We start from the raw sequence: 12,843 nt of genomic DNA on the forward strand, positions 1-12,843 counted from the left end.
TGGACGTTGCCTCTGTGCTGTCATGAAGACTCAATGGTAAATGGGAGAGCTGAGATAAGATATGGGGCTTGCTTTCCCATAATCATTAACATGCTCATCAGTTTAGAAAAAACTTAACCTGGTGAGAGGTCACAAAACACAAAGTGAGATTAAAATCTTTAAAATTCTTAGTTAATGCATGTGATTGACAAAAAGTCTGATTCAGACTCATTTTTTTTTTTACATTTTTAATCTAGATTAAAATGGACTTTGCTCTTTTAAAGACTGAAACGAGAGAAATTCATTACCATGGCAACTAACTCCGCGCAGAAAGATGGCGTCATCATCCTGCGTTTGAAAACAACATGGCTTCCTAAACGCTTTGGTTGTGAAATTGTGCGTAAAAAAGTCTGGTTTTCTACTCCGGGAGAGGTTTGTGTTGTACGTCGAGCCTGTATTTAACCCCGGGATTATAGTACATCACATTTTTAAAATAAAAAGTGTGTCATAAAATACGAAAATGAAGTCGGACGTGGAAGAACTGATGCCTCGGCTTCTGCCCGTAGAGTTTGAGGGCAGCACAGAGCAGCTGGACCTGAATGGACCACCGAGAAACCCCAGGGAATACCTCCGACAAGTACAGTACGTCGTCATACAACATATTTTCTTTTAGTTAGAGGCAGATGAGAGCACCACCTGTGTGCTTTGGGGCATTAGTACATAAACGCTGTGCTCAGCACGACCTGCCTTAAGCAACAGTTGAAGGACTATTTTAAAAACTCCTTACTTTTTATGCTCTCCTTGCCTCTCTGCTACCATGGGATAGAAAAGCAGGCTTAGTTCTAGTTCAGAGGCTTCTAAATTTGTTTTGGGCAGAAAATGTTGAGCACCAACACTTAATGTCCTGCATTCTGAATTATGGTAAATTGCACTCATTGTTGGATAAAGTCACCTGTTGTGTGCTTCAGTCTGTCCCTTTCTTTTTTATCAGACTGGAGGCATCACTTTGTCCAGAGGTGGTGGTGGCACAGATCGACCCCAGGAAGCTGAAGAAAAAACAAACAGTCAATGCTTCTGTGAGTTGATTTACACCTTTGAACATGCCACCTCTATGTTTGTGAATAATGCATTCTGTATAATGTCGGTTTAAATAAAGGTTTACATCAGTTATGCTTTAAATAACTTTTTAAAGTTCAACCATCATGAAGTGTTTGATCTACAAGGGGCACATAGATAACATTGGCTTGTAAGGGATAAACTGGATGTAAAGATTATAGATTGTGTGTTAAGAGCTTTGCCTCTGTGCTTCAGGTGGCAGGTTGCCACGCGGCTCCTGCAGGTTTCTCCCCCAGCCTCAGTTGGCAGCAGCAGCAAGTCGGTAACTTCTCAGACGTCAGACAGGTAAGAACAAACACACTCAGAAAAACCTCTAAATTGCATCAAAGTTCACCAAGCACAACAATTCATAAACCTCAAAACCTTGATTTGAATAAATCAACAACCCGAAAATGAGAATTCATGTCACGGGACAATAAAAGGAGTTTCGCTTGGACTGTTTTACTTCCGGTGTCATCTAGATGTCACCAATTAAGCTTTGATTATGACATCAAAAGGAGTCTGACTCATTTGTCTGCTAACAAATTAATAACAAATATAAAAACTTGAGGATGAAAAACTTCCAGTGGTTTAATCAGAATCCTTGTGACTGTGAGGGTCTTGCAACACAGCATTGCAAGATTATATACTAACAAAATAAATATGATTAATTGGAAAAACTTTGAGATTTTTTTAAACAAATTAACATTTATTGCCACTTAACACACAAAAGTGCCAAAAATTGCTACTGCTGAGTATCAATACTGATTGCCATGTCCGAGCATCAGTACCACATCGCTTCAAATGTGAAAGGTACCCATCCCTATATATCATACTTTGTTAATTATACATAATTAATCATCAGACAAAGTATTTTATTTTCCGATGAAAGTCAAATAAAATGTGTAGAGATTACATGAAACAGAATCCATGATTTTGTTATTGTGCCATAAGTAAACTGGTTAGAGATAAAGAAAGTTCCTATGCTATTATGCTTTTTGACACATGGAGGTGTTGTTACATAGGAAAACTTTCTGACTTGAAACATTTTCACATTTTAGATCATGTGCAGCAACAGCAGTTATAGCTGCTAGTTATCTGTCAGGTAGAATTCTGTACACAAGATTTACAGATCAGCCCGTTCTGGAGACACAGATATAATTCCAGAAAAAAAATACTTTTATTCTCACTCCTTTTAGCAGTAGGTCTCATGCTCTGCTTTCTGATAATAACTTAGTAGCAGGAGGTTCCTTAGGTGTCTGGTTTTGTAAAGGAATGCTAACTCTATAAAACTCACTTTTCCTGTTTTTACCAGTTCATCAGTTTTAAGGTTTGTTTTTGTTTTCAGAGCATTGCAAAGAACAGGAAGCACTGGAGCAGCCAGAGTCTGGATGACAATGTGATTATGGTGAGGACAACAACTTCGTAACAAAATTCATCCTTAAGTCCAAACAAAGCACAAAAAAATTACTTCAAGATCTTTTTAAAGAAATCATATAAAGTGTATGATAATGAAACGGTTGAGAGGCAAAAGTAAGATGTTTAATTTATCATGTGATTTACTGATATGATTGCTTTTTAATTTGTGTTTAAGCCAAAGCTTACAGATGATGAAGGATGGAAGAAATTCTGTTTAGGAGAGAAAATCTATCTGGGTGCTTCATCAGACCACACAGATACTGAACCAGAACTGGGCCTGGACTACAGCAAGGTATGAAAGAAAAGAGTTCACCTTTCTTTAACCAGCGTTTGCTAATCAATCGATCACTCAACCTTCATGAATAATTAAGAGATTATTAGAAGGCAGGCCTCACACAGAGATGTTCATCAGCCAATAAGCGGATGAGATGATAAGATGACACTTTTATTGTATTTTGTTACATTAATTTTCTTTTCTTTCGACTGAATGTGTCTCAACAGATCGGCTTCCCTCCTTTTCTCAGCATCGTCAGCAGACTGAATCAGGTAAACAAACGCACATACAGACATGAACTCACACTGTAAACCAGCGTTAGTGTCTGATTTTTCTCCTCTCAGTCCACAGTGCTCATGGTGTTAGAAGTTCTCATCAGCTGGTTTGAAGAACATGAGTTTACTCCTCAACTGGTGAGTCCTGTCTGTGTCTGTGACTTTAAACTACGACTGGTGGTTTTTCAGTCACTTGTTGCTTCTGTTGCTGGATCATAGTTTGATTTGTGTTTTTTACTGTACGTTCTGCATGTCATGTTTGTCTCAGGGTCGCTGGCTCTATGCTCTGTTGGCCTGTCTGGAGAAGCCTCTGCTGCCTGAAGCTCACTCCTCCATCAGACAGCTGGCCAGGAGAAGCGCTCAGCTCCGCAGTGAACTGGTAAAACTCCCTTTATCCCAGTATCTAACAGACTGTTCCTCAGCTGTCCTCTGCACTGATGTGTTACTACAGTGTGTCTTTGATTTTATCCTGAGGGCAGAGTTTTGAAACTAACTTAGATGACTACTGATGCTTTTCTATGAGCTACACCAGAGAGATAGATCTGTCATTTGTCTTCCAGGGGCTTTAACTTCACTGCAGGAATATTTGCACAGGGTGTAGGATTGTAATCTTAATTTAAAGTGTTGAAGGGCTGGTTTATTTTTCTGTATTTGTGATCCCACAGGAGAGTGAGGATGATGAGAAACTGCCTCCCCTTAATCTGCTCATCTGTCTTGTTGCCAGGTATCCAACATGAATGGAAATACACTAAGTTTTTAGTTTGACTTTTTTAAATGTAAAGTATTGATTTCACCAAACTTTGAATTCCTCTCTTCTTCCCCCGCAGATACTTTGAGCAGAATGACCTGGCAGACCAGCCGGAGTAAACACTGTGTGCGGTGCTGTGACTATTATCAACAACACAAGATGTGTTTTCTCCTTGCTGACTGGATTCTCTGCAGTCCACGAACAAGAAACTTTGGGGAATGAGTGTTTCTAAAGAGGTGGAAACAGCTGCTTGAAGGCACTCGAGGGATTCTGCATACGCTGCTTTTTCGCTGAGGACATGTTTATGGGGACTGGACTTTGACCCTTCATTTCTGGGAACTGGGCATTTTGGTGTTCGGGGGATGAAACATGGAAGTAGCCAAAGTAGTGTGACTCTGATTATTTTATGTATTAAACTGTTATGATTTCTACAACTGCTTGTGTGGACATCATTGTAGAAAACAAAAGCCAGTCACATCAGAAGTACTATTCACATGGGATTAGAATTACGTGGGGACCTCTGGTAGTTTCAGAATAACCCTGATGTCAGTTTTTGTTATGGCACATTACAGCCTGATTAAACTTGATGTTTCTTATATTTTTGATTGAAAACGCTGCAGACCCACCAAGCTTTAGCAGCAGCACCTCACTCTGCAGCCCACAGCCAGCTGTACATTATGATAAAAGAAGGCTTCCAGCTAAAGTTGACGATATGAATTTAATTTAAGTATGACAAAACTTTTAAGGTACTGAGCAAAAGATCAGTCCTTTTTGAGTCCTTCCCAACATAGATTTTAATTAGTAATGTGATGATGCGCATTGACAGCACATGTGCACAGAGAGGCTCTGAGTTGTTAGACCTCTTGGGTTGTGGAGCTGTCTAAATATTTGGCTGTTCTGTGTTTAGTTACCACCAAGGAGGTTATGCTTTTGGGAGAGTTTGTCTGTCTGTGAACAACAAAACTCAAAAAGTAACAAATTGATCTTGATGAAATTTTCAGGAAATGTTCGAAATGGGATAAGGAAGAAGTGATTAAATTTTGGAGGTGATCTGGATCACCGTCTGGATCCAGGATTTTTTTTTAAGGATTCTGTATCATTGTGAGATAGGGCCGTTTTCACCATATGTGTATATAACTCCACCATAAATGGTTGGATTGCTTTACAAAACAATAAAAGACAAGGTCACCATGATTTCTGACAGATGTTAAAGTACGATCCAGATCCTGACAATATTCTGGATACTAAGATCTGGAATATGAAATATGTTCTGGGTCATCATAATTTTCAACACTGTCAGGAAACAAACCATCGTACAAACCTGCAACTAACACCAAATTGTAGCAGACAGTCTGCTGAAAGGGAGTATAACATTAAAGTAGGACTAAAGTGTTGGTGACGATCACAATATGCTTGGTGGACGTATGCGCTCTCTTGAGTGCTTTTCTAGTCTGTTATCATGGTGATGTCAGCCCAATGCCCTGTGAGTGGCATTAAACCAGAGACGTACATTTTTTCATTGTTATGTTTATATCCATAAATCAGACTATTTAAAGCCTAATTATTGATGGCACATGGGGTAGATAACAGGTCTCCTTCCATCCCTTGTCTGTCCAAAGTGCTGTTATAACCTTGTTTGGAATATCCAACGCTGCCTTTGGATCAGAAAACGATTTGACAACTGTAGAGACCGTTATTACCCGAAATTACAAAGGTGCTGATTTGGATTGGACTAGTATTATCAGAGGACTTTGGTGTCTCGGAATAGAGTCGACGATTACCCAGGAATTTTTACTAAACAAATTACAGACATGGTAGATTCACATAGGATTAAAGACAAAGCAACAGATGTACACTACTGACAACATAAAGAGGGTGTTTACAGCTGCAGCTTCTAAACATGGAACTGAATTTTGCTGACCTGTAAAACAGCAGAGCCTGATCAGAATGATGCATTGGATAAAATCTACCTTAGCAGTCTGAGTCAGTTTTTTTCAGCTGTAGCAGTTTTAGGAAGGATTTCAATCATTTTGTTTTCAGTTCTTCTGATTTTAGATTGTTTCTTTTCTGTCATAACAGTTTTGAAGAAATAATCCCAGACATGAGGAGACGCAATAAGTTTCTTGTGATCTTTAGAAATTAAAAAGTAAAGAACTTAATTTCAATCAATAGCAGTGTTATCATGTGAAAGAAAGAACAGTGCACACACGTTTCCTCTGAGACCTCACCTTTAATATGAAGCAGATAATCAGTTATACAAAAATGAAACAAAAACATCTTCAAAATCCAAAATTTGGGCAAATCACACATGAACCCACATGCTGTGGACAGCCTTGACAGCGACCGTACAGTGGAGATAAATGAGATTTTACTGCGTCGTCACATCAACTTGAAAACACGACTACTTTACAACAGAGGCTGCCATGAACACAGGGCTGATGGCGTTATGATGACAAACTGATCAGTCAACAGAAACTTCTCATCTTACTGCCACAAAGATTTCTTTAATCTAAGCCAGGCTGAAGACAAATCATCTGTGGATTAAATGACGAGTTTAAAATAACGTCTCAAATGTGTTGGTGAGGCGTTCAGTGTCTGATGGTAGAAAGGACTTCTCTCAGTCAGGAGCACCTTTCTGACCCACGTTTAAAAATCTACGCTGCTTCTGCCGAGTAAAGGGCAATCCCTGGAGTTTAGACTGAATCAGAAACTGACTAAAACCCGTCCACGTTTACTTCTACACCAAAATCAGTGGCACCTTCAGGGGGACACCAGTTAAAAATCATTTCATGTCATCAGGTCAATGCTTTATTATCCTTTCCCCCGTTGAGCCTCGTCTGCTAAGTTTAGCCAAATCAGCGTCTCTTGTCCTTCCTGTCTCTATCTTTATGCTCCCTATCTCCCCGGGATGACCTGCCCCTCCCCTCCTCGCTCCTCCTCTTCCTCCTCTCCTTCGACCCCTTCGAGTCCCTCCCTCCTCCGCTGCTCCCTCCTCTCTTGCGGTGACTCCTCTCCTCGCCCTTCTTCCTGCCCCTGTCTGACGGCCTCCTCTTGCGCTTACCGCCGTCTCGGCTGCGACTGCGGCTGCTACTGTTTGACGAGGAGGATGAGGAAGAGGATGACGAGGAAGAAGAGCGGCTAGATCCAGAGGAGGAGGAGGAGCTCCCGCTGGAGGAGGACCCGGAAGAGGAAGAGGAGGAGCTGTTGCTGTGACTGCGTCCCTTCTTGGACTCCTTTTCCTTCTTCCTCCCTCTCCCACCGTCTGCTTCCTGAGCGGGTGCAGGGGTGATGTTGGGGACCTCCTGGGTGTCAGGCTGTTTTTGAGGCGCTTCGTCCTCTGTTTTTTCGTCCACAGCCTGGTGCCCCACGGCTGTGTCTTGGACAGGGAGGACGGGGTCCTGCTCAGGCACTGTAGGAGCTGTCTGAGGAACAGGGATGCTCTCCAGCCCTGGAATCTCAAAGGACTGAGGAGCTGGTTCCTCCGCGGGGAGGCTGATCAGTGGCAGGCTGATGTTTGGGACTTCCTGGCTGGTTAAGGTCGCCTCAGAGGACTGGCTCTCCTGGATGTATTCGTTCTGAGGGTCTTTGGCCTCCTCCTTGCTGTCTGTTTCTCCCCCTTCTCCATTACTCTTGCTCTCCTGCTCTGCCCTGCCCTCTACCTCCATCTCCTCTGACTGTGGACTTGCCTCCTTCTCTACCTGTTCCTCCCTTTCCTCCCTATCTTTACCATCCTCTTCTCCTCCTCCTGTCTGCTCCCTGCCCTGCTCACTCACCTCCATCCCCTCTTCTTCATCTTCCTTCTTCACCACCTCCTCCTTCTCTTTCTCCTCTTCCTTTTCTGCTACCTTTCTATCTCCCTCCTTCCCCTTCTCTTCATCCTCCTCCTCTTCCTCCTCCTCTTCATCCAGCTCTGCTAACCCCTTGTTACCTGTCACCTTGACTACCTGACCTGTGGGCTTACCCTCCGCCGAGTGGTCCTTCCCTGTTGCTGCTGCGTTGCTGTCCTGGTCGCGGTTTGGCTGTCGCCGGGGGCGGGATTCCATCTTGCTGAGGTGTTCGGCAAAAGCCTCACGCCTCTCTTCAAACACAGCTGTTTGAAGAAACACGGATGTTAAAAAGTAGAAACACACACACATCTGTTACACAGCTGTGCTGTGAGAAGCTTTGAACTGTACTGACCGTTGAGTTTCTTTGTGGAGTCATCGAGGAGTTTCTGGGTGGCGGAGCACATTTTTCCAGGCACGTAGAAGATATGAGGCTTAGTTTTGGTTCGAATGTATTTCACCAGACGGTTGTTGTGGCTGGTCCACTCCTCTTGCTGTTGAAGAGGGAAAAAAAGATGAATACAGAAATTAAGTTTTGCATTTCTTAATAAAAAAAGAAAAACATGATTTCTTAATTTCTCCCCATTAACATTCTTAACAGATGAGTCGTGGTGTCTCATTTTTACATGACACTATTTGAAGTGATCAAAAATAAAAATGAACAGAGCTTTCACTTTCACAGTTTGTTGACTGTCATCACAAGACTAAACAAACTGATGTGAGAAGGAAGCTGGACGCTGTCTGAAGAATTCACAGGAAGCACATGTTGATGGCATGTTGATGGGTCTGCTATAAGCTGCTCTACCAGCGAAACACGTCACATGTTATCTGCTCATGTCTGCTGGGCCTTACTCATGTTACATGCAGCAGGCAGAAGCACCAAAATAGGCCCCATAAAGTCAGTGCTCCCTCCTGCAGACCCAGCAGACCTGTAAATGCCATATAACATGACCTGTAGCTGGACTTAGCCAATCATCAGCTACAATCCTAAGTGTAAAGGACCCCACGTAACATCAGAACCTTAATGTCTTTGACTTACTCATTCAGAGCTCTGTTATGTAATTTGAAGATTTAAAGCCAAAGTTGTTCAGAGTCACTTTCTTACCAGCTGAGCTAATTCCACTTTCTGCTCCAGCAGTCTCAGCTCAGTCTGTTTTGCTCTCCTCTCTTCAAACAGCTCCCTCTTTTCACTCTCCACCTTCTTCTTCTCAGCTTCAGCCTGAACCTCAAGCTTCTGCTCGATCTCTGTACGTCTCTTTTGCTGTGGAGGACAAAAAACAGGAGTTTACGAGAAGCAGCAACAAGGAGAATCTACAAATACAGAGGAAAAAGTATTCTGCAGTTTCCCCAACATAAAAAATGACAACATCATGATATATACCACAACAATTTAATTTGTTTTCAAATCACAAAGGCAGAGCAGAGAAAACTCTAAGAACTTGAGGAAAGTAAGACTTGAAATATTTTTGGGCCATTTTATTTTATTTTCCTTGTTGTTAGGAAGCTCTGTTCTGTATTCAGGAGATGCTTCTCCTTGCGGTGCCCACCCTCCTCCAAAACAAATAAAGTCCCTTAAAATCTGACTTCCTTACTCTGTCAGTGGAGACGTTGGACTCCTGTTTGAATTTCTGCAAGGTGCCCATCAGCAGGCCGAACATGCGCCGATTCCTGACCGAGAAAACAAAAGTTACAACCTCATAATGATTTTTGTTTTCTGTGACGATTAATCAAACAGTTGGTGCAGCTCATCTTTACTTGCCTCTGCTTTCCCTTCTCATCCATGGTTTGATCTTGAATGAGGTCTCGGCGAGTTCTCTCCTTGGAGGTAGCCACTACAGACGACTGCAACGCTGGCTGTGTGAAGGAATGATAAAGGACAGCATGAGTCAGAGCAGCTGAGTTTTCAAACATTATGAACAATGCACATTGATAATGGAGTTTGATGGAGGTTTAAATAATTTTGTTCTACACACCACTAAGGAAATACACAACTTTTATGGTGTTTACAGCTGTTACAAAGGAAAGGATCAAACACACTGATTTTAGGACTCCATTAACCACAGCCAACCAACGTCTTAATCCAATCAGATTTAGCTTTCTAATTTCTGTTGGTATCTTTAAACAGCTTATAAATCAATGCCAAACTCTGAGGACAAGAAGACGCTGTATAAGCAAACAAAATCCTCTCCCTCACTTCCTCTGGGAGGCTGCACATTCCTACCTTTTTGACATCGTCATCATCCTCAGCGTCGCTGTCGTGGCGTGCGTCTCTCCTGGCCCTCTGGTCTCCTGCCAGCCTGCAAGCACACATCCAAAAAGATAAGAGGTTAATAAGTGACAGGTGCATTGAAATTTATAGACTGATATTCAGAAACTGTGATTGTAATAACTTTGAAGCTAGATAAGATTCTTAAGGTCATATATTGGTTTAAGAAAATTGGAGATTTCAGTGATTTAACTGTTTGATTGGGGACGAGTTGATCAAAATAAGAACAGCCAACTGTGTCTAAACAACACTCCAACATACAGCTACAGAACATAAGACACATGTGATGTGGAGTGGCTTATTTTCATATGGATTGACTAAAATAAGGGTTGTAAACAAATTATCAGCTCAGGTCAAACCAAACTCATTTCACAGTCAAAAACTGTTGCCTCCTCAACAAACACACTGCTCCATCGTCTGAGCTAAAGTCAGTGCACTGGGCTGAAGCTTGAATCTCACCTCAGTAAGGCTCCTTCGATGTCCCTCTGCTTGGCAGGAGGGCCGCCGCCTCCAATGTCTGAGAGACTACGCCTGTGAAAAGTAGACAAAAGTCAAAGGAATTTCAATATGTAAACAGCCAACAGTGGACATTGTCAAAATACTGATACTGGATCTCAGTGCCAATTTAATAAAATTACAGCAAATCACTGCTTCTGCATCTTTAAGAACTGCACTGAATTTAGCAAATTTTTGAAACATATGTCATGTTGCTATTACCCTGTATCATGCCTCCGTGTTTAAAAAACTTCCAAATATCACAATAAAAAATTGCCTCCAATAGATTTTCTTTTGTAATCTTAAAACGCAGCACACAGTAAACACTGAGACCACTGCGAGCAACCTAAAAGTCAGGGTGTAACAACCTGTAAATGTGTAAACAAGTTATAAATTTGGTGAATGAAAGTCTGAAGAATGTCCCGCATAAACATTTCCAGTCAGCATCTCTGAGACTATCACTCTAAAAACATTAGAAAGGGTCATTCACTGAACAAAATGAATAAAGGCTTTTACAACTTGCTCCAATGTCATAAAAAGTGTCTTTTAAATGTGCAAGTGTGTAATTGTCGTTCTGTTATGGTGCTTGTGATAAACTTGATATACAAAAGGGGAAAGCAAATCTTTCTGCCCACAGGAACTAACTTCTCCTGCATACTAACTGTCCATGTTCAATTAAACTCAGTTATCTTTTTTTTTTAAATTTACTATCATGTTCCAACAGACTAATCATCTAAAAAGGCTACATGCTAGTTTTACCAAATATCCCTCAGGGATAAATTAAATATTTATGACTTACACTACATGCAGTCTTTTAATTAACCTTATTGAGTATAAACCATTGCAAAATAAGTCTAATGATTTTTTTGTATTTATTCCTTTATTATTTTCAATCAACCCCTAGCTTATCAAACTTCAACTGACAATGAACTATAAATTCAAATGTAAAAAAATCACGACATGTAAGTTTGGATTATTTGGTTAATTGTGACGTGATCCTGGTGAATTGATTTGCCAGACGGAGGCATCTGGTGAGTCCAGCCATATCTGAAGACATGTATCACGTTCTATTCAGCTTCCCACACAGCAGTTTTACCTGAGCAGGTTGATTCCTCTGCCTCTACCTCCACCAGGGCCTGCCATTGGGCCGCCGAGCCGACGGATCTGACCCGGCCTGTAAGCACAGCAGGAGAACAAGTTAATTCCAGGACAATGGATATTTTACAGATGGTTTATGCACGATAGATTTCTTCTTTACGTGTCTTTTTATTAGCGTTTGGTAGAGCGAGGGATATATGTCAGTCGACAAGCGTGGCAGGCCAAGGCACAGTTGGCCTAATGAGCAGAACACTTGTCTGCAGAGCGGGGCAGAAGTTACACGATATATTATAATTTAGTCTGAAATAAAACAGCCCACACGTTTAATGCAGCTCTGACGAGCTTTAGTGGATTCAGATTGAACTAAATCTAAAAAGTGGTCTAGAAATGTTTGCTATTAGCAAAGCGACTAACGTTAGCAATCAACGCCAGTCGCGTGAGTGCTAACAACTTGGTTGGCCCATCAGTTACACTATCTAAAGAAACACACAACCACTCGTGCTTTGTACCTTGATTCATTTGGATCTCGTCCAGTCAGTTTACGGATATTATCGTCCACATTTTTCAGGCTTTCTTTGGCTTTTTCCAGCTGGTCCTGCAAGCTCCGCACAGCCACCGCCATCTTGCTTTCCAGTTAGCGCGAATCACGTGCTCCGCGTCTTCTTCTACGTTTGCTTTGAGCCTCCTCTTTCGGCGACCAGGCAGTCGGTATTTGACGTTGTTGGCCAATGTCGCCATCTGTTGGCTAGCTTTAATTCCCGCTATTTTTCGACGTTGTTTCAAAACTTCAAAGTGTCACCCTCGCTTCCTCACAAATAATAAATAAATAAATAAATAAATAAATAAATAAATAAATAAATAAATAATTTTACATAGTTTGGTTCGTCTGGATTATAATTAATGGGCCAACCGAGTACAACTCAGCTTCCAAAAAAGGAAACTTGGGACATCATGCAAAATGTTATTCGAATTTTAAAAATCATTTAAACTTCTAGGTTAAAACTAACTAGAAACAAGCTGAGGAGACAGAAAACAATGATAAAAACTATAAATAAACTTTATTATCTTTTATTTTTTGTGTTCTTGCCTTCTTTATCAAATTTGTTCGAATAACATTTTGCATAATGTCATGATGTTTTTTTTTTTTTTTTTTTTTTCTTTTGGAATTTGGGTTGGACTTAGTTGATAATCATCCAGTAGAACCAAACTAGAGAAATATTAAAACTTTTCTATGCTTGACAGGACCCAGTTTTCACCACAAGAGGGCAGCGGGGGACTCTTTGTCCACTCCAAAAAATCCTGGGAATAATGTCCAGTGGACGTAATAACTTATATCCAGTGTTCCAGTGATATTATTTGTTTAATTGTTC

The 12,843-nt window shown here is 41.1% G+C and overlaps 2 protein-coding genes across 2 annotated transcripts; one reads left to right on the forward strand and one right to left on the reverse strand.

Moving 5' to 3' along the window:
- The first annotated feature begins 300 nt into the window (after window positions 1-300).
- On the forward strand, window positions 301-4,313 carry gemin2 (gem (nuclear organelle) associated protein 2). The gene is made up of 10 exons (XM_074692119.1): window positions 301-621; window positions 971-1,055; window positions 1,291-1,380; window positions 2,423-2,482; window positions 2,669-2,785; window positions 2,995-3,039; window positions 3,112-3,180; window positions 3,311-3,421; window positions 3,708-3,766; window positions 3,870-4,313. Exons 1-10 carry the CDS (start codon window positions 500-502, stop codon window positions 3,907-3,909), a joined length of 798 nt encoding a protein of 265 aa, XP_074548220.1. The 5' UTR covers window positions 301-499; the 3' UTR covers window positions 3,910-4,313.
- A 1,694-nt stretch (window positions 4,314-6,007) lies between these two features.
- pnn (pinin, desmosome associated protein) lies at window positions 6,008-12,148 on the reverse strand. Its single transcript, XM_074692689.1, has 9 exons — window positions 11,983-12,148; window positions 11,472-11,549; window positions 10,340-10,411; window positions 9,836-9,911; window positions 9,374-9,468; window positions 9,207-9,282; window positions 8,720-8,875; window positions 7,970-8,108; window positions 6,008-7,880 (listed from the first exon to the last, which is right to left on the reverse strand). Exons 1-9 carry the CDS (start codon window positions 12,093-12,095, stop codon window positions 6,646-6,648), a joined length of 2,040 nt encoding a protein of 679 aa, XP_074548790.1. The 5' UTR covers window positions 12,096-12,148; the 3' UTR covers window positions 6,008-6,645.
- Window positions 12,149-12,843: the final 695 nt, after the last annotated feature.

This window comes from Halichoeres trimaculatus, unplaced genomic scaffold, assembly GCF_033239565.1.
Source record: "Halichoeres trimaculatus isolate MK-OKI-2021-1 unplaced genomic scaffold, fHalTri1.1 fHalTri1_scaffold_17, whole genome shotgun sequence".
In the NCBI taxonomy this organism is placed as follows: Eukaryota; Metazoa; Chordata; class Actinopteri; order Labriformes; family Labridae; genus Halichoeres; species Halichoeres trimaculatus.